Consider the following 20919-nt stretch of genomic DNA (forward strand, 5'->3'; position numbering starts at 1 on the left):
CTCCACCTCCAAATCAATCCCGCTCCAGAGTACAGGCCTCGATGTAATGCTCATTCCTTCGACGATAAATGCGAATCCAACCATCACCCCTGGTGAGACAAAACCGCGACTCGTCAGTGAAGAGCACTTTTTGCCAGTTCGGTCTGGTCCAGCGACGGTGGGTTTGTGCCCATAGGTGACGTTGTTGCCGGTGATGTCTGGTGAGGACCTACCTTACAACAGGCCTACAAGCCCTCAGTCCAGCCTCTCTCAGCCTATTGTGGACAGTCTGAGCACTAATGGAGGGATTGTGCGTTCCTGGTGTAACTTGGGCAGTTGTTGTTGCCATCCTGTACCTGTCCAGCAGGTGTGATGTTCGGATGTACCGATCCTGTGTAGGTATTGTTACACATGGCCTGCCACTGCAAGGACGATCAGCTGTCCATCCTGTCTCCCTGTAGCGTTGTCTTAGGCGTCTCACAGTACGGACATTGCAATTTATTGCCCTGGCCACATCTGCAGTCCTCATTCCTCCTTGCAGCATGCCTAAGACACGTTCACGCAGATGAGCAGGGACCCTGGGCATCTTTCTTTTGTGTTTTTCAGAGTCAGTAGAAAGGCCTCTTTAGTGTTCTAAAATGTCATAAATGTGACCTTAATTGCCTACTGTCTGTAAGCTGTTAGTGTCTTAACGACCGTTCCACAGGTGCATGTTCATTAATTGTTTATGGTTCATTGAACAAGCATGGGAAACCGTGTTTAAACCCTTTACAATGAAGATCTGTGACGTTATTTGGATTTTTATGAATTATCTTTTAAAGACAGGGCCCTGAAAAAGGGATGTTTCTTTTTTTGCTGAGTTTATATATATACACAGCTGGCTCCCCAACTGGCTACGAGTTCATTTTCAGCCAAATATGTTAAATTCATAGTTTATGCAGTGACCACCCAGTGGAGAAACAAGTACTCAATTGTCATACTTGAGCAAAAGTAAAGATACCTTAATAGAAAATGACTCAAGTATAAGTGAAAGTCACCCTGTAAAATACTACTTGAATAAAAGTCTAAAAGTATTTGGTTTTAAATATACTTAAGTATCAAAAGTAAATGTATAAATAATTTCAAATTCCTTATATTAAGCAAACCAGATGGCGGAATTAAATTTTTTATTTACAGATAGTCAGGGGCACTCAGAGATCATTTACAAACAAAGCATTTGTGTTTAGTGCGTCCGCCAGATCATAGGCAGTATGGATGACCAGGGATGTTCTCTTGATTAGTGTGTGAATTGGACCATTTTCCTGTCAAAATATAACAAGTACTTTTGGGTGTCAGGAAAAATGTATGGAGTAAAAAGTATATTATTTTCTTTAGGAATGTAGAGTAAAGTAAAAGTAAAAGTTGTCAAAGTAAAGTAAAAGTTGTCAAAAATATAAATAGTAAAGTAAAGTACAGATACCACAACAAACCACACAGTCATGGGTGAACAGGGAGTACAGAAGGGGGCTGAGCACGCACCCTTATGGGGCCCCAGTGTTGATGATCAGTGGGGTGGAGATGTTGTTTCCTACACTCACCACCTCGGGGCGGCCGTCAGAAAGTCCAGGACCCAGTTGCACAGGGCGGGGTCGAGACCCAGGGTCTCGAGCTTAATGACGAGTTTGAAGGGTACTATGGTGTTAAATGCTGAGCTGTAGTCGATGAACAGCATTCTTACATAGGTATTGCTCTTGTCCAGATGGGTTAGGGCAGTGTGCAGTGTGATTGCGTCGTCTGTGGACCTATTGGGGCAGTAAGCAAATTGGAGTGGGTCTAGGGTGACAGGTAAGGTAGAGGTGATATGATCCTTGACTAGTCTCTCAAAGCACTTCATGATGACGGAAGTGAGTGCTACGGGGCGATAGTCGTTTAGCTCAGTTACCTTCGCTTTCTTGGGAACAGGAACAATGGTGGCCCTCTTGAAGCATGTGGGAACAGCAGACTGGGGATAGGAATTGATTGAATATGTCCGTAAACACACCAGCCAGCTGGTATGCGCATGCTCTGAGGACGCGGCTAGGGATGCCGTCTGGGCTGGCAGCCTTGCGAGGGTTAACACGTTTAAATATTTTACTCACGTTGGCTGCGGTGAAGGAGAGTCCGCAGGTTTTGGTAGTGGGCCGTGTCGGTGGCACTGTATTGTCCTCAAAGCGAGCACAGCACAACAAGGTGAGTCCAAAAATGCATTGTATGCCACTGCATAATTTATGTAATATGCCATGGATATTTGAATACTGTAGCTAAGAAAGTAATACTTACTGTATGTTGTGTAGTAAGATGTTACTAGTCCATGTGCCTCACCTTAATAATTTGGTCTATTTACCGCTCTTAATTTCACCTACTGTTCTGACTTGGTGGTGCACATGTAGCCTATAGCCTGTTTTAGAGAAATGTAATCATCGAATATTGTAAGAGCTTTCATTGTCTGCTTATATGCCCCCTTTATTTATCCTACGGTTCCGACTTGGTGTAAAGGGAGAACACTAAGAACGGCCCATGTTCTGAATTCTGTCGCTGTACATTTCAAAAGTGCTAAACAAATAGTTATATTGACTACGTCAGTCCTAGCTCGCTCAATGGCTTAACCGAAATTATGAACTGCCTCTTATCCGCTTGTCGTCCCCTTATTCCATAGTTTCTACATCTCAATTATCATTAGAAACCACATTTCTTTAAACAAGTCAGCCATATCAGCTGTTTTTTTAAAGGCAATAAATGAGGCTGAATTGAACCATTTCGCTGCCAGATAAGGCTCCGCTGATAGCCAGGTGTAGCAGCGGTAAGATGTTGGGACAGCTTTATGTAGGCCGTTTGTGGACACTGTCACTGTTATAATGCAATTAATGTACTGTTTAGTGGCTTTGCTGGCATGCATCCCACATTTTTTTGCCCCACCAAGATTTACATGCTAAAATCGTCACTGCCTATTTGATACATTTGGGTTAACTTGCTCATATCAAGCAACACATACCAGTTTGTGGAAAGGTAAAAATAACAAGTGATCGTTTTTTGAATGATCGGACAGCGAAACCAAAATAAATTGGTTGCTAGCTGGTGAGACTTATTTATTTCTCAATTAATTTGGTGATGAAGCTGAAGCTGGTTTCCAAAGTCGTTCAGACGGTGCTAACTGCTCATGCCGGCGGGACGAACTAGCTAAGCATATGGCTCTGTAGAGCATCCGTGAAGTCACACACTCAAGAAGGCTCAACCAATCACCCAACAGGTACTATGTTGACTGATGAATATTCAGGATATTGACTGCACCCTTCTCATTCAACCAGTTTTCAACCCACTAAAAAGTAAGAAATTCAATCCAAATTATTTTGAATGTCATTCCTTTATTACTAAAGTCTCAAAATCACAAATGAACACAAGCATGCTTGAATCATCACTGAACAAGTTTATGGTTTCAGATCAGGTTCAGTTATGTGCTATAGGGTAAAGGTGAGTACATAAGGTCGAAGTACATAAGTATGTCTCTTTGGCTGCACTGCATTAACAAGTATTAAAGGACAGGCATAAGAGCAGCACAATCTTCTGAACGTTCTAAGCAGTGCATTAGATTAGTTTTAGAGCGACATTTTGAAATGAACATTAAAAATAGAAGTCTATTCAATCAACATGCAAAGATTATACACTTCAGAGCCTTCAATTTTCATTCCATATTTTTTTTTAGGAATGTTTGATCTGTAGCGAAGGCAGCGGTAGAAGTCCCAGTACTACAACATTTCAGCAAAACAGTCTGTCCATGTACATATCAGAATAAAATAGAGACTTGAAGCTTTGCGCCAGTGTATGAAAAAGACATGGACATTGAAGAAAAAAAAACTCCTCTTAGCTTGATGAAACACCAAGAGGTACTTAATAACAAAACATTTCAAATATTAAAACATTACTTTGGAAATTCCACAAGTTTCTCAAAATCAAGTGCTTTAAAACATAAATATTCCAGCATATACTACTGCCCACCAAAAGCTCATGAACTGTGGCGCAGCGGTCTAAAGCACTGCATCTCAGTGCTAGAGGTGTCACTACAGATCCTGGTTCGATTCCAGGCTGTATCACAACCGGTCGTGATTGGTAGTCCCATAGAGCAGCGCACAATTGGCCCAGTGTCACCCAGGTTAGGGTTTGGCCGGGGTAGGCCATCAATGTAAATAAGAATTAGTTCTTAACTGACTTGCCTAGCTAAATAAAGATTAAATAAAATAAAAAACTGAAGACAGACCAATAAACTGTGGTGTGCAGAACAGTTCAAGTGCTGTCCAGTAGAGGGAGTCCCAGTGCAGTCATTACTTGCAGTCCTCAGTAGAAGCGAAGCCAAGGACTGACTAACTCCTACAGAAGGCATACATTTCTGTGTACAATTGGCACAATAGTTTCTACAATAATTGTTTTATTATTTACAATCAGCTTGTTTGCTTTTTTAAATCAAATTGACGGAATTAAACAAATTGAATGAAGTAACGTTTTAACAGTTTTGTCGTTACATTGTTATTAAAGGAAGGATAGGATAAGTAAGTGAGGCCTTGGCGTGGCAGTTGCTAATATCACTGCCTAATTAAATTCTTATCGGAAGAGCCCTTTAATAAATAAATAAGCTAAGAATAGCGTCATGTAAAGTGACAGTGGAAAAAGTAATGTTTATATTATGAAAAACAATGGACATAGTATTTTTTTTGTTATAGTGATGCATATTATACAGTTGGCTTTGTATACAAAGAAATATTAATTCTATATTAGGGATACTCTACAGTTGGCCTTCTCAATACGTAGCTATCCATACCCCTTGTGTAATCTATAACATGGCATAAAGGCAGTGTACACAAAAATTCCTCTGAATAACAAGCTGTCCCAACAGAATTTGTTTTAGAAAATCTAATGAAAATGTAGTACACTTGCAATCTTTAGATCAACTACAAAAGACAATAGAATATTGGTTCTTCAGGTAGAGCAGACAGGACATTGACCCGATTACAGATGTGTTGCTCCACCTAAAATACCTATTCCATACCCCTGCACTTGTATCAAGTTTGGCAACAATTTGTAGAACTTTTGCAACAACTCAAACAAGCAAAACAAAATCAGCAGACACCTTGGAACTTGGCATTAAAAAAAGAGAACATTAAACATGTATGGCTAAGTAACCATCACTAAAGACCTAAACCCTACATCACCCTCATGAACATATCAATCAATTGGATAAACACTAATCACTCTTTTGTAATGAGTACTTTGTAGTGAGTACTGAATATTAAATCTGCTCTCTAATAGTAAACTCTAAGCTATCTTACTGGGAAGTTCAGACTCAGAGTATGATACATGTTATTTTTACATGTGAACTCTCCACTCCTATTTAGAAACTCAAAGAACGTTTTTGGATGTTGTAAACTCAGTTCTGAACATTCTGGGAGCTTTTGGGGAGTTTCTGTCCCGAGATGTCAATAATTCCAAGAGCACATGAGCGCAGCATAACATCTCAAACAGAGAGCTGAACTCTAACTCTAGTCAACTAATGGAAGATTACATCATGTTGAAAAGGGATGCTGGACACGGGACATGCAAAAGTACAGAATTGGCTACATTTATTATGTAACAGGCCTAAAGGGTTTAGGGAAGAAATCTATTGAGTCATATTTTATGGCTGAGATAAAGGGAGAAATTCAAGAAAGAAATATGCCTCCATTTCAACATCCCCCATTTATATTTTTCTCACCTTATCTGGCTGCAAGTTCTGATGCACACAACAATAGAGCAAGGAACAAGCAGCACAAGAAACAAAACTGCTTCTCTCTCCCAATCTCTCACAGCTGTTTAGTTAGGAAATGAGCCATACATTTGGACAGAATTGTAGAAGCCCATAAACCTTAACAGCAACAAGTGCTTTGTTTGAAAAAACACACTCCCCTGCTTGATGCGTGAGTGAAAGGGCAAGGTCTTTCCATACCCATAGCAGATGGCATGATGACCACCACAAGCTTCCTATGGACTAACATTCACCCAGAGCCATCCCAACAGAGTCCCATACACCCAGGTTCGGACATAGAGTTTCCTGCCAGACTCCGTCAACAGCATTGGCAGTGTTAGCCCCCCCAAAAATAGCAGCGATGGCAATGTCTTCATAATACTCAGATGGGACCTTTGACCTTCTCCAGGGAATTTGCCTTTTTTGTCTGGATCCTCAGACTCATAGAAAGTAGTCAACATCCTGTGGAGAAAGAGAAGGTTCATTTTAGAGTTAACACATATCCCCAGTTTGTGTATAAAATTAGCCAATCATACCAATTTATAACTCTAATTGTCAGTTCTAGGTCTGCAAATTTTCACTAATTCCGAGATTTTCCAGAAATTATGGTTGAAAGATTCACGGCATCAAATGAGAATAACCAAGAAGCCCGGAATCCTCCAATCAGGTTTTCCCGTAAAACTGGATATTCTGTGCACACTTTTATTGTGTAGTCAGGGCACTCATATGATTGAATGAGCAATCAAAACAGACCAGCTCTAACATCCTTAAAATTAACATTGCAGTCCACCATTTGAAGTGGTGGCAGCATTTCTGATACATTTTCCTAACATGAACTGAACCTTGGCCTACATGTGGAAATTGTGTATAGCAGGTTGGTCAGTGTCGTATAGTCAGACATGGTTAGAGAGAGGGGGTAAGTAAGAGGATACTCACTGGTCCTTGATCTCAAATCGCTTGTGCAGCCAATCACGGAAAATCACGGACTCCGGAGGAATTTCCTTCATGTCCACACGTTCAAAGTGGATGTGAACTCTTGGAGATTCCTTACACAGGAATTCTATCAAACAGAGAAAACATGAATGAGAGACAGAACAACATGAGGAAGAGCATAGGGCTTAGGCCACGTAGTCAGCCATCAAATCAAAAGTGTGTTCAACAGGTTGTTAATGAGGCACCATGTAGGTTCAGAAGATTATGGATGTGACCCTAAATTCTTCCGTCCTCTAACTCCAAATTAAGCGACTACAATTTGCACTCAGGTGGTTTTCCCCATAATTTCCAAAACATTATAATCTGAGCATAATTTGAATGCCCAGTTTAAGAAACTATAGAATCCTCAAGAGCCCTGCCTGCTGTGTGTTTCTTACAGGCCCTCAGATTAGCCTATAGGCCTATTCTTAATCATAGCACTTATTTGGCATTTTCATATGACTCAACCAATCAGCCAGATCCACGAGGGCAAAGCAATCATTAAAATCATTATTGCACACTACTAGCTGGATTGTATCATGAAAACCTCCTGAGATATAAGAAACCCCAAGTCACATCAGGCCAGAAGAGTCAGCCTTTGCTGTGGCCACACTCCTAGTCTCCTTCACGCTTTTCAGATTACGAACATACCAGTACCGAATCTTTCTCCATGTTTCTTTGATATCGGTGCTCAAATTTCATGATCTCTCTCCAGCTATCGTCTTTTGCTTGCTTGTCCGAATACAACCGCATTGAAGGGTTGTAAAGGTTCTCGTATCGTCTCACCAGCTCACACAGACACTCCTCCAAACTGGACAGACAATAGCGCTAAGCAAACCTCAAAATAAACGTCCATCGAGCCTCCCGGGTGGCGCAGTGGTCTAGGGCACTGCATCGCAGTGCTAGCTGCGCCACCAGAGTCTCTGGGTTCGCGCCCAGGCTCTGTCGCAGCCGGCCGCGACCGGGAGGTCCGTGGGGCGACGCACAATTGGGCTAGCGTCGTCCGGGTTAGGGAGGGTTTGGCCGGTAGGGATATCCTTGTCTCATCGCGCTCCAGCGACTCCTGTGGCGGGCCGGGCGCGCTAACCAAGGGGGCCAGGTGCACGGTGTTTCCTCCGACACATTGGTGCGGCTGGCTTCCGGGTTGGAGGCGCGCTGTGTTAAGAAGCAGTGCGGCTTGGTTGGGTTGTGCTTCGGAGGACGCGTGGCTTTCGACCTTCGTCTCTCCCGAGCCCGTACGGGAGTTGTAGCGATGAGACAAGATAGTAATTACTAGCGATTGGATACCACGAAAATTGGGGAGAAAAGGGGATAAAATAAAAATAAATAAAAAATAAATAAATAAATAAACGTCCATCTCTTCTGTGTTTATACCAGAAGGGATACCGGAAAAGATGTGATGTAGACAAAGGGCCTGGACTTGCTCAATACTGCCGGTCAGTCTTTATAAAAAACAAAATTACAGTGTGTACACATGCTGCTCCAGGGCCAGTACAGTTCTTCCTTCAAACAAGCATGCATCAACATTTTGTTAATTTGCAATGTCTCTTGTTCACATTCACTTGTAAATGTCAAAAAAAAAAAAAAATGACATTCGGTTGCTCCTACCTACACTACCGTTCAAAAGTTTGGGGTCACTTAGAAATATCCTTGTTTTTGAAAGAAAATCAACTCTTTTGTCCATTAAAATAACATCAAATTGATCAGAAATACGGTGTAGACATTGTTAATGCTGGAAACAGCAGATTTATTATGGAATATCTACATATGCGTACAGAGGCACATTATCAGCAACCATCACTCCTGTGTTCCAATGGCACATTGTGTTAGCTAATCCAAGTTGATCATTTTAGAAGGCTAATTGATCATTAGAAAACCCTTTTGCAATTATGTTAACACAGCTGAAAACGGTTGTACTGATTAAAGAAGCAATAAAACTGGCCTTCTCCCCGGGTGGCGCAGCGGTCTAAAGGCACTGCATCGCAGTGCTAACTGTGCCACCAGAGATTCTGGGTTCGAGCCCAGGCTCTGCAGCAGCCGACCGGGAGGCTCATGGGGCGACTCACAATTGGCCCAGCGTCATCCGGCTTAGGGAGGGTTTGGCCGGCAAACCCTTGTCTCATCACACACTAGCGACTCCTGTGGCGGGCCGGGCGCAGTGCACGCTGACCAGGTCGCTAGGTGTACGGTGTTTCCTCCGACACATTTCGGGTTGGATGTGCGCTGTGTCAAGAAGCAGTGCAGTGCTCAGTCTCAACGTCAACAGTGAAGAGGCGACTCTGAAATGCTGGCCTTCTAGGCAGAGTTGCAAAGAAAAAAAACATATCAGACTGGCCAATAAAAAGAAAAGATTAAGATGGGCAAAATAACACAGACACTGGACAGAGGACTCCAGCATCCGGGAGTCACCTATTCATGTTGAGATTGGTGTTTTGCGGGTACTATTTAATGAAGCTACCAGTTGAGGACTTGTGAGGCGTCTGTTTCTCAAACTAGACACACTAATGTATTTGTCCTTTTGCTCAGTTGTGCACCGGGGCCTCTCACTCCTCTTTCTATTCTGGTTAGAGCCAGTTTGCACTGTTCTGTGAAGGGAGTAAAAGGTTTTTATTTTTATTTGACCCTGCTGGTCATCTATGAAGGTTTGAACATCTGGCCTTAATGCCCATGTACTCTTATAATCTCCACCCGGTACAGCCAGAAGAGGTCTGGCCACCCCTCAGAGCCTTGTTCCTCTACAAGGTTTCTTCCTAGGTTCCTGCCTTTCTAGGGAGTATTTCCTAGCCACTGTGCTTCTACATCTGCATTGCTTGCTGTTAGGGGTTTTAGACTGGGTTTCTGTATAAAGCACTCTGTTACATCTGCTGATTTAAAAAGGGCTTCATAAATACATTTGATAACAGGGCTGCAGTGGAGCAGGTCAACATCTTCAAGTTCCTCGGCGTCCAAATCACAAAAAAATTACAAATAGTCAAAACACACACTCTTCCCCCTCAGGAGGTTGAAAAAGTTTGGCATGGACTCTCAAATCCTCAAAAAGTTCTACAGCTGTACCATTGAGAGCATCTTGACTGGGCTGCATCACTGCCTGGTATGGCAATAGCACCGCCCTCTATTGCATGGCTCTACATAGGATGGTACGGACAGCCTAGTACATCACTCGGGCCGAGCTCCCTGCCATCCAGGACATCAATATCAGGCAGTGTGGAAGGAAGGCTCGGAAAATCGTTAACTCCAACCCCCCAACCCATAGACTATTCTCTCTGCTTCCACATGGCAAGCGGTACCGTTACATCAAGTCTGACACCAACAGGCTCTTGAACAGCTTATATCCCCAAGGACTAAGACTGAAAAATAGCTAACAAAATAGCTACACAGACTGAGTTAACCTTGTATCTTTATTGACCTTTTAGTATTGCACTCACTATGCACACTCACAGGACCTTACACACACACCATCATCTCCTCACTCACACATAATATGCGCATACCTTTATACTGACTCTCCACACACGCACACCTACTCACATACAAGCTGCTGTTACTCGGTTTATCTTATATCCTGTTGCCTAGTCACCTTACCCCTATACATATCTACCTCCATCACTCCAGTATCCCTGCACAATGTAAATATGGTATTGGAACTGATCCTGTATATACAGTTGAAGTCGGAAGTTTACATGCACCTTAGCCAAATACATTTAAACTCAGTTTCACAATTCCTGACATTTAATCCAAGTAAAAATTCCCTGTCTTAAATCAGTTAGGATGACCACTTTATTTTAAGAATGTGTAATGTCAGAATAATAGCAGAGAATTATTTATTTTAGCTTTTATTTCTTTCATCACATTCCCAGTCGGTCAGAAGTTTACATACACTCAATTAGTATTTGGTAGCATTGCCTTTAATAGTTTAACTTGGGTCAAACGTTTCGGGTAGCCTTCCACAAGCAATGAGTTGGGTGAATTTTGGCCCATTCCTCCTGACAGAGCTGGAGTAACTGAGTCAGGTTTGTAGGCCTCCTTGCTCGCACACGCTAATTCAGTTCTGCCCACAAATTCTCTAGTATTGAGGTCAGGGCTTTGTGATGGCCACTCCAATACCTTGACTTTGTTGTCCTCAAGCCATTTTGCCACAACTTTGGAAGTATGCTTGGGGTCATTTGCGACCAAGCTTTAACTTCCTGACTGATGTCTGGAGATGTTGCTTCAATATATCCACATAATTTCCTCATGATGCCATCTATTTTGTGAAGTGCACCAGTCCCTCCTGCAGCACATCAGAATCTTCTACAGCTTCTAAATCTTCTACATCCTTTTCGGGAATTTTCCAAGCTGTTTAAAGGCACAGTCAACTTAGTGTATGTAAACTTCTGACCCACTGGAATTGTGATACAGTGAATTATAAGTGAAATAATCTGTCTGTAAACAATTGTAGGAAAAATTACTTGTCAAGCACGAAGTAGATGTCCTAACCGACTTGCCAAAACCATAGTTTGTTAACAAGAAATTTGTGGAGTGGTTGAAAAATTAGTTTTAATGACTCCAACCTAAGTGTATGTAAACTTCCAACTTCAACTATATATATGTGTGTGTGTGTGTGTGTGTGTATATATATATATACATACACAAACACATACAGTACCAGTCAAAAGTTGGCACCCACTCATTCCATTTTTCTTCCTTTACTATTTTCTACATTGTAGAATAATAGTGAAGATATCAAAACTATGAAATAATACATATGGTATCATGTAGTAACCAAAAACAGTGTTAAATCAAATTACATTTTATATTTGAGATTCTTCAAAGTAGCCACCCTTTGCCTTGATGACAGCTTTGCACACACTTAGTAAATAGTCAAAATAAATTAAAACCCTTGAATACGTGTCCAAACGCTTGACTGGTACTGTATATATAATACATAAAACGATGCCAGCTGATTCCTGATTGACAGGCTGAGAAATGCTGCCTGCCAGTCTGTCTCATCCTGACACATTCATTACATTACAGCTGGAGATCGAATTTGAATACTGAAACAATCTTGCAAATGTCAGAGGCAGACAGCAAGGTTTATATAAATCGCCGCTGTTGAAAACTAAATATTAGTCTAAAAGAAATGTGAAATAATGTATAGATGCTTTTTACAGTGGAGATCAAGTTAATACATTGGGGTTTTAGGCTGGGTTTCTGTACAGCACTTTGTGACATCAGCTGATGTAAGAAGGGCTTTATAAATACAATTGCCTGGCTGGACTGATGAGACAGTGGATTGCAAAGTCAGATGGAGGTAAATAGGCATTTTAACGTCGTAGATTTAGCTGGTGGTAACTTGTGGAATAGACACTGGTTAAAACCGCATTCCAGCCTATCAGCATTCAGGATCAGAACCACCTTTATAAAAGAGTAAAAACACCAGGAAATCTGCTCCAAGTGATTTTAATTTAAGAAATCTGCTCAAGTATTCCCATACATAATAGAAAGACACGTTAACGTATACAAATGTAAGCAAGGTTTGAAATGATTGTCTTAGTCAAATATATGTTTGGGCTTCTTATCCAATTTTCAGTCTACAAATGATTTGTAATTATATTGGAGAGATGGTGAGGATACAGCACAAAATACCAGCGGATGGTGGCTGTATTACATACACTCAGCAGTTCCTGTCAGTCTGTCTTGATGGCGATGTATTGGACGTGTTACTTCTTGGTAGAAGAGGTTACTGAAATTTTTCTTGATTATACATTGTTTGAAAGCTAACAGTAGTGGGTAAGTGCTCAACATATATAATAAGTAACCTATAACGATCATTATCACAAGCGCTGTTTGGCGCAATGGTAACGCATTTGAATCGCAGACATGATTCATGAAATCTCATTCTAACCAAAAACAGGGCATGCTAAATATAAATACATTATGATTTAGTTTCCGTATCAGAATCTCTTTTATGATTCTGTTTGCAGTGCATACACTCTGGCAGCTAACCGCCAGTTCACCCTATGAACACAAGGGAGAATTGGACGAGGTGTATGGCGTACCATCCCTGCGCATGCCGTCTCTACCATAAAGCGCAAGTGGCATTTACATAGGGTTTGAGTTTGAATAAAACTAGTTCATTTAGTAAATCTACCCTGCTGTAATGTTTTCAAGACATAGGCATAATTTGAGAGTGGTAACATTTCTTCAGCCGCATCCCTCAGCTTTTTACCGAAAGAGGAGCAGGAAGAACACTTTGTTATTATTTCAACTGCCGACTGCCGCTTTAAGATAAATTGCAGATTAAATACCAAAATATGTTACAGATACTATAAAAATGTCACATTACTCACACAGTTAGTGAATACACAGCATAGCAAAAATTTTACAAATCCCTTTTTACATCAAAATAATAACCAGTGGTTATAGAGGGTGCAGCACTTCACCACCTCAGGAGCAAATGTCAGTTGGCTTTTCATCGCTGAGCATTCATAGGTCCAGACAGCAGGTCCGGGGGTAGGAGGGCGAAAGTGTCGAAACCGCAGGTCCGGGACAAGGTCGCACATCTTTTGAAACAGGTAAAAAAAAAAAAAAATCTGTATAAAAACAATTCCACTCAAATTGCCTCTATGGATGGGTGTATCTTTGAATTGGCTGTTGAATGGCCTGCTCCTTCTCCACTTTCAGGAACATCAGCCCGCTTCCCCAAAGTGACCATCACTCTTTCTCTTTGGGCACTCAGGAGTCTTCTGGGATGGTCCTAGAGACAGATAAAAGTTACACAAATAATTTTAGCTAATTTCTCTCTCCATGTCTACATCTGACATAGTCGTGGCCAAAAGTTTTGAGAATGACACAAATATTATTTTCAAAGTCTGCTGCCTCAGTTTGTATGATGGCAATTTGCATATACTCCAGAAAGTTATGAAGAGTGATCAGATAAATTACAATTAATTGCAAAGTCCCTCTTTGCCATGCAAATGAACTGAATCCCCAAAAAACATATCCACTGCATTTCAGCCCTGCCACAAAAGGACCAGCTGACATATCAGTGATTCTCTCGTTAACACAGGTGTGAGTGTTAACGAGGACAAGGCTGGAGATCACTGTCATGCTGATTGAGTTCAAATAACAGACTGGAAGCTTCAAAAAGGAGGGTGGTGCTTGGAATCATTGTTCTTCCTTTGCCAATCATGGTTACCTGCAAGGAAACACGTGCTGTAATCATTGCGTTGCACAAAAAGGGCTTCACAGGCAAGGATATTGCTGCCAGTAAGATGGCACCTAAATCAACCATTTATTGGATCATCAAGAACTTCAAGGAGAGCGCTTGAATTGTTGTGAATGCTTCAGGGCGCCCAAGAACGTCCAGCAAGCGCCAGGACCATCTCCTAAAGTTGATTCAGCTGCGGGATCGGGGCACCACCAGTACAGAGCTTGCTCAGGAATGGCAGCAGGCAGGTGTGAGTGCATCTGCATGCACAGTGAGGTGAAGACTTTTGGAGGATGGCCTGGTGTCAAGAAGGGCAGCAAAGAAGCCACTTCTCTCCAGGAAAAACATCAGGGACAGACTGATATTCTGCAAAAGGTACAGGGATTGGACTGTTGAGGACTGGGGTAAAGTCACTTTCTCTGATGAATCCCCTTTCCGATTGTTTGGGGCATCCGGGAAAAAGCTTGACCGGAGAAGACAAGGTGAGCGCTACCATCAGTCCTGTGTCATGCCAACAGTAAAGCATCCTGAGACCATTCATGTGTGGGGTTGCTTCTCAGCCAAGGGAGTGGGCTCACTCACAATTTTGCCTAAGAACACAGCCATGAATAAAGAACGGTACCAACACATCCTCCGATAACAACCTCTCCCAACCACCCAGGAACAGTTTGGTGATGAACAATGCCTTTTCCAGCACCTTGCCATAAGGCAAAAGTGATAACTAAGTGGCTCGGGGAACAAAACATCAATATTTTGGGTCCATGGCCAGGAAACTCCCCAGACCTTAATCCCATTGAGAACTTGTGGTCAATCCTCAAGAGGTGGGTGGACAAACAAAACCCCACAAATTCTGACAAACTCCAAGCATTGATTATGCAAGAATGGGCTGCCATCAGTCAGGATGTGGCACAGAAGTTAATTGACAGCATGCCAGGGCAGTTTGAGAAGTGTTGAAAAAGAAGGGTCAACACTGCAAATATTGTCTCTTTGCATCAACTTCATGTAATTGTCAATAAAAGCCTTTGATACTTATGAAATGCTTGTAATTATACTTCAGTATTCCATAGTAACATCTGACAAAATATCTAAAGACACTGAGGCAGCAAACTTTGTGGAAATGAATATTTGTGTCATTCTCAAAACTTTTGGCCACGACTGTAGGTAGCGGTGAAGTGACTATGCATAGATAATAAACAGTGACTAGCAGCAGTGTTATGGTTTGCAGGTAGAAGATGTTAAGGAGCCTTTTGGTCCTAGACTTGGCGCTCCGGTACCGCTTGCCGTGCGGTAGCAGAGAAAACAGTCTATGACATGGGTGGCTGGAGTATGACAATTTTATGGGCTTTCCTCTGACACCGCCTATTATATAGGTCCTGGACTGTAGGAAGCTTGGCCCCAGTGATGTACTGGGTCATACGCACTACCCTCTGTAGAGCCTTACGGTCAGATGCTGAGCAGTTGCCATACCAGGCGGTGGTGCAACCGGTCAGGATGTTCTCGATGGTGTAGCTATAGAACCTTTTGAGGATCTGGCGACCCATGCCAAATCTTTTCAGTCTCCTGAGGGGGAAAAGGTTTTGTCATGCCCTCTTCACGACTGTCTTGGTGTGTTTGGACCATGATAGATCATTGGTGATGTGGACACCAAGGAACTTGAAACTCTCGACCCGCTTCACTACAGCCCCGTTGATGTTAACGGGGGCCTGTTCGGCCTGCCTTTTTCTGTACTCCACGATCAGCTCCTTTGTCTTGCTCACATTGAGGGAGAGGTTGTTGTCCTGGCACCACACTGCCAGTTCTCTGACCTCCTCCCTATAGGCTGTCTCATCGTTGTGTCGTCAGTGTCGTGCCTACCAGTGTTGTGTCGTCAGCAAACTTGGTGTTGGAGTCGTCTTTGGCCACGCAGTCGTTGGTGAACAGTGAATACATGAGGGGACTAAGTACACACCCCTGAGGTGCCCCAGTGTTGAGGGTCAGCGTGGCAGACATGTTGTTGCCTATGCTTACCACCTGGGGACGGCCTGTCAGGAAGTCCAGGATCCAGATGCAAAGGGAGGTGTTTAATCCCAGGGTCCTTAGTTTAGTGATGAGCTTCGTGGGCACTATGGTGTTGAACGCTGAGCTGTAATCAATGAACAGCATTCTCACATAGGTGAGAAACACACATTTCCTTTTGTCCAGGTGTGAAAGGGCAGTGTGGAGAGTGATTGAGGCTGCATCATCTGTGGATCTGCTGGGGGGGGTGCGCGAATTGGAGTGGGTCTAGGGTATCCAGACATTTCTGGGGGGAATGACCAGCCTTTCAAAGCACTTCATGGCTACCGACGTGAGTGCTACGGGGCGGTAATCATTTAGGCAGGTTACCTTCTCTTTCTTAGGCACAGGGACGATGGTGGTCTGCTTGAAACATGTAGGTATTACAGACTCAGTCAGGGAGAGGTTGAAAATGTCAGTGAAGACACTTGCCAGTTGGTCCGTGCATGCTTTGATTATTTGTTTTAAAATTTTTACCTTTATTTAACTAGGCAAGTCAGTTAAGAACAAATTCTTATTTTCAATGATGGCCTAGTAACAGTGGGTTATAACTGCCTTGTTCAGGGGCAGAACGACAGATTTGTACCTTGTCAGCTCAGGGATTCGATCTTGCAACCTTTCAGTTACTAGTCCAACGCTCTAACCACTAGGCTACCCTGCCGTCCCAGTACACGTCCTGGTAATCCATCTGGCCCCGCAGCTTTGTGAATGTTGACCTGTTTAATGGTCTTGCTCACATTGGCTACCGAGAGCATTCAGAGTCATCCAGAACAGCTGGTGCTCTCGTGCATGCTTCAGTGTTGCTTGCCTCGAATTGAGCATAAAAAAGGCACTTAGCTCATCTGGTAGGCTCACGTCACTGGGCAGCTCGGGTCTGGGTTTCCCTTTGTAGTCCGTAATAGTTTTCAAGCCCCGCCACATCCGACGAGCATCAGAGCTGGTGTAGTAGGATTCAATCTTAAATCATGTATTGACACTGCTTGTTTGAAGGTTCGTCCGATGGCATAGCGAGATTTCTTACAGGCATCCAGATTAGTGTCCCGCTCCTTGAAAGCGGCAGCTCGTCTTTAGCTCGATGCAGATGTTGCCTGTAATCCATGGCTTCTGGTTGGGATATGTACGTACGGTCACTGTGGGGACGATGTCATCGATGCACTTATTGATGAAGCCGACGACTGTGGTGGTATACTCCTCAATGCCATTGGATGAATCCCGGAACATTATCCAGTCTGTGCTAGCAAAACAGTCCTGTAGCGTAGCATCCGCGTCATCTGACCACTTCCGTATTGACGAGACTCTGGTACTTCCTGCTTTAGTTCTTGCTTGTAAGCAGGAATCTAGAGAATATAATTAGGGTCAGATGTGCCAAATGGAGGGCGGGGGAGAGCTTTGTATGCATCTCTGTGTGTGGAGTAAAGGTGGTCTAGAGTTTTTTTCCCTCTGGTTGCACATGTGACATTTTGGTAAAAGTGTCTGCATTAAAGTCCCCGGCCACTAGGAGCACCGGTTCTGGGTGAGCATTTTCTTGTTTGCTTATGGGTTTATAGAGTTGGTTGAGTGCGGTCTTAGTGCCAGCATCGGTCTGTGATGGTAAATAGACGGCTACGAGTAATACTAAGTACTTCCCCGCACAAAACACACTGGGCGATCCTCGTTATTTCTCAAAGTTTGTATGAAAATGAGAGAGTAACTCATCACTGTATTTGCGTTCAATGGCGATCGAGCTCAGTCAGAACTTGTGGCTAGCTTGAGTCCATTTGATGAGTGGTGAGTGCTGGCAAGAGGGAATGACAAGTCAGTGGCTGACAGCGCATCATCTGCTGCTGAACGACAGCGCTGCAGCGTGTGGGTAGCGGAGTGATCTTCAAGAAAACTGCCGGGGGGAAAATCTGGTAAAACGCTTAGCGGGCATCTCCCTCTCCCGCAGCTGCCAAACTGAGCAGAGAGCGCACTGAACCGTGAGCGCAGTTGCACTTGCCCAAATCAATTAAATAATTATACATTTACTCCGACACATCGCAACCCACCATTAACAGGTCAACGACCCACTTTGGGTCGAGACCCTTACTTTAAGGCTGCCACAGACAATTTGATGATTCCTGCCAGTGACTCACTGGCATCAGTCATTACTATTGCAATTTAAAATGGCGCTGACCATAGCTCAAATAAAAAGGAAAGGGGGATACCTAGTCAGTTGTACAACTGAATGCATTGTGAAATGTGTCTTCCGCACTTAACCCAATCCCTCTGAATCAGCCTTGTCGATAATCAAAATACTAAATATAGAGCGTTTGTTAAATGCACATGTTTAGTATTAGTGGATTGAATACATCGCTTTGCTTAGTTTTGCTTCCTAAAGTGTTTCCATTCCCCTTAAATACCTGAAAGAAATGAATCGTCTCGAACAACTTCATACCTGGCATGGTTGGGGCAGGTTGTCTATCACTGCTTTTGCCCAGTGTTGCCTCATACACAACAGTGATATCATAAACAGCATCCAGGTGATCCCTCATGGTCTCTATGGCAATGTGAGAGGCTTTCATTCTTGGGGTCAGAACATGGTCTAAGGCAGCCAGCCCTGAGGGAAATAAACAGGAGAGCATTGGTTAACTCTGATGTGCCAGGCAACATGCAGTGGTAGTCCTTTACACTCGTACCTGTATACATGCTGAAAATGGCAGATTTGGGCACTAATATGTGTCTCAAATGGAACGTAGTAACTGTACAGTAACATGCTATACATGAGGTCAGAGCTCAGGCTCTGTGCTTCACAGTGCTGTATGGTTTTTGATTGACGGCTGTTCTGAACTTGAGCGTGACAAGTAGTCCCCCTCCTCCCTCCCAGTAATTGGGCAACTTTTGCAATGTTTTGTCTGAGTGAGGGAAATGCTGTTAATTAAGAGGACTCAAAGTATTTTGAAAGATGAGACAATGAGGATTATAATAAATACTGCTTTGATGTCATACAAGCCAAACACCCGTGAGTCCAAATGTGCACTGTACATTTCCAAATCATTAAACCCATGTCATACAGTTGAAGTCAGAAGTTTACATACACCTTAGCCAACTACATTTAAACTCAGTTTCACAATTCCTGACATTTAATCCTAGTAAAAATTGTCTTAGGATCACCACTTTATTTTAAGAATGTGAAATGTCAGAATAATAGGAGAGAATGATTTATTTCAGCTTTTATTTCTTTCATTACATTCCCAGTGGGTCAGATGTTTACATACACTCAATTAGTATTTGGTAGCATTGCCTTTAAATTGTTTAACTTGGGTCAAACGTTTTGGGTAGCCTTCCACAAGCTTCCACAATAAATTAGTTGAATTTGGGCCCATTCCTCCTGACAGAGCTGGTGTAGTCAGGTTTGTAGGCCTCCTTGCTCGCACATGTTTTTTCAGTTCTGCCCACACATTTTCTATAGGATTGAGGTCAGGGCTTTGTGATGGCCAATACCTTGACTTTGTTGTCCTTAAGCCATTTTGCCACAACTTTGGAAGTATGCTTGGGGTCATTGTCCATTTGGAAGACCCATTTGAGACCAAGCTTTAACTTCCCGACTGATGTCTGGAGATGTTGCTTCAATATATCCACACAATTTCCTCATGGTGCCATCCATTTTGAAGTGCACCAGTCCCTCCTGCAGCAAAGCACCCCCACAACATGATGCTGCCACCCCCGTGCTTCAGTTGGGATGGTGCTCTTTGGCTTGCAAGCTTCCCCCCTTTTCCTCCAAACATAACCATGGTCATTATGGGGTCAAACAGCTCTATTTTTGTTTCATCAGACCTGAGGGACATTTCTCCAAAAATTACAATCTTGTCCCCATGTGCAGTTGCAAACCGTAGTCTGGCTTTTTTAAATGGCGGCTTTGGAGCAGTGGCTTCTTCCTTGCTGAGCGGCCTTTCAGATTATGTCGATATAGGACTCGTTTTACTGTGGATATAAATACTTTTGTACCTGTTTCCTCCAGCATCTTCACGAGGTCCTTTGCTGTTGTTCTGGGATTGATTTGCACTTTTCGCACCAAAGTATGTTCATCTCTAGGAGACAGAACACGTCTCCTTTCTGAGCGGTATGATGGCTGCATGGTGTTTATACTTGCGTGCTGTTTGTACAGAGGAACGCGGTACCTTCAGGCGTTTGGAAATTGCTCCCCAGGATGAACCAGACTTGTGGAGGTCTACAATTTTTTTTCTGAGGTCTTGGCTGATTTCTGTTGATTTTCCCATGATGTCAAATAAAGATGCACTAAGTTTGAAGGTAGGCCTTGAAATACATCCACAGGTACACCTCCAATTGACTCAAATGATGTCAATTAGCCTATCAGAAGCATCTAAAGCCATGACATCATTTTCTGGAATTTTCCAAGCTGTTTAAAAGGCACAGTCAACTTAATGTATGTAAACTTCTGACCCACTGAAATTGTGATACAGTGAATTATAAGTGAAATATTAGTTGTGTCATGCACAAAGTAGATGTTCAAACCGACTTGCCAAAACTATAGTTTGTTAAGAAATTTGCGGAGTGGTTGAAAAACAAGTTAATGACGCCAACCTAAGTGTATGTAAACTTCTGACTTCAACTGTATATATTTTCAACATTCAGTTACAAGATAGCATGTCATACCCTGGGTTGTTCTGAACATAATTAGCCTGTTCATTGTGAAGAAAACTTGCTGCGGCGCATGCACTGGACTCCTTTCTACGCACATACAAATTACAGAATCGGTTTCTCAATTGCCTGAGATCGTATTTCATAACTTAGCTTTAAAATCATGCCCAAGTGACCCAGATTGCGTTTTTATAATGGACGTTTTTAGATTGCGAAAAAAACAAACAGAAATTGTGTGATGGGGGGGGGGGGGTGCAAGGTTGTGTTCCAAACAAAACCACAAGTGTGCTTGTTCTAGTTCCTCAATGGCACAGCTGGGAGACCTAAAAAATTACCT

At 42.8% G+C, this 20919-nt stretch overlaps 1 protein-coding gene across 1 annotated transcript in view; it reads right to left on the reverse strand.

The window, feature by feature from the left end:
- Positions 1 to 4170: 4170 nt before the first annotated feature.
- The window catches only part of LOC120046649 (1-acyl-sn-glycerol-3-phosphate acyltransferase epsilon-like), a 53888-nt gene continuing 37139 nt past the window's right edge, over positions 4171 to 20919 (reverse strand). Inside the window, exons 6-8 of the mRNA XM_038992042.1 lie at positions 18379 to 18540; positions 6704 to 6827; positions 4171 to 6229 (exon numbers count right to left, since the gene is read on the reverse strand). Coding sequence (XP_038847970.1) covers positions 6004 to 6229; positions 6704 to 6827; positions 18379 to 18540 — 512 coding nt within the window. The 3' untranslated portion in view covers positions 4171 to 6003. The remainder of the gene's footprint in view (positions 6230 to 6703; positions 6828 to 18378; positions 18541 to 20919) is intronic.

Source organism: Salvelinus namaycush, chromosome 4, assembly GCF_016432855.1.
Source record: "Salvelinus namaycush isolate Seneca chromosome 4, SaNama_1.0, whole genome shotgun sequence".
NCBI classification, from domain to species: domain Eukaryota; kingdom Metazoa; phylum Chordata; class Actinopteri; order Salmoniformes; family Salmonidae; genus Salvelinus; species Salvelinus namaycush.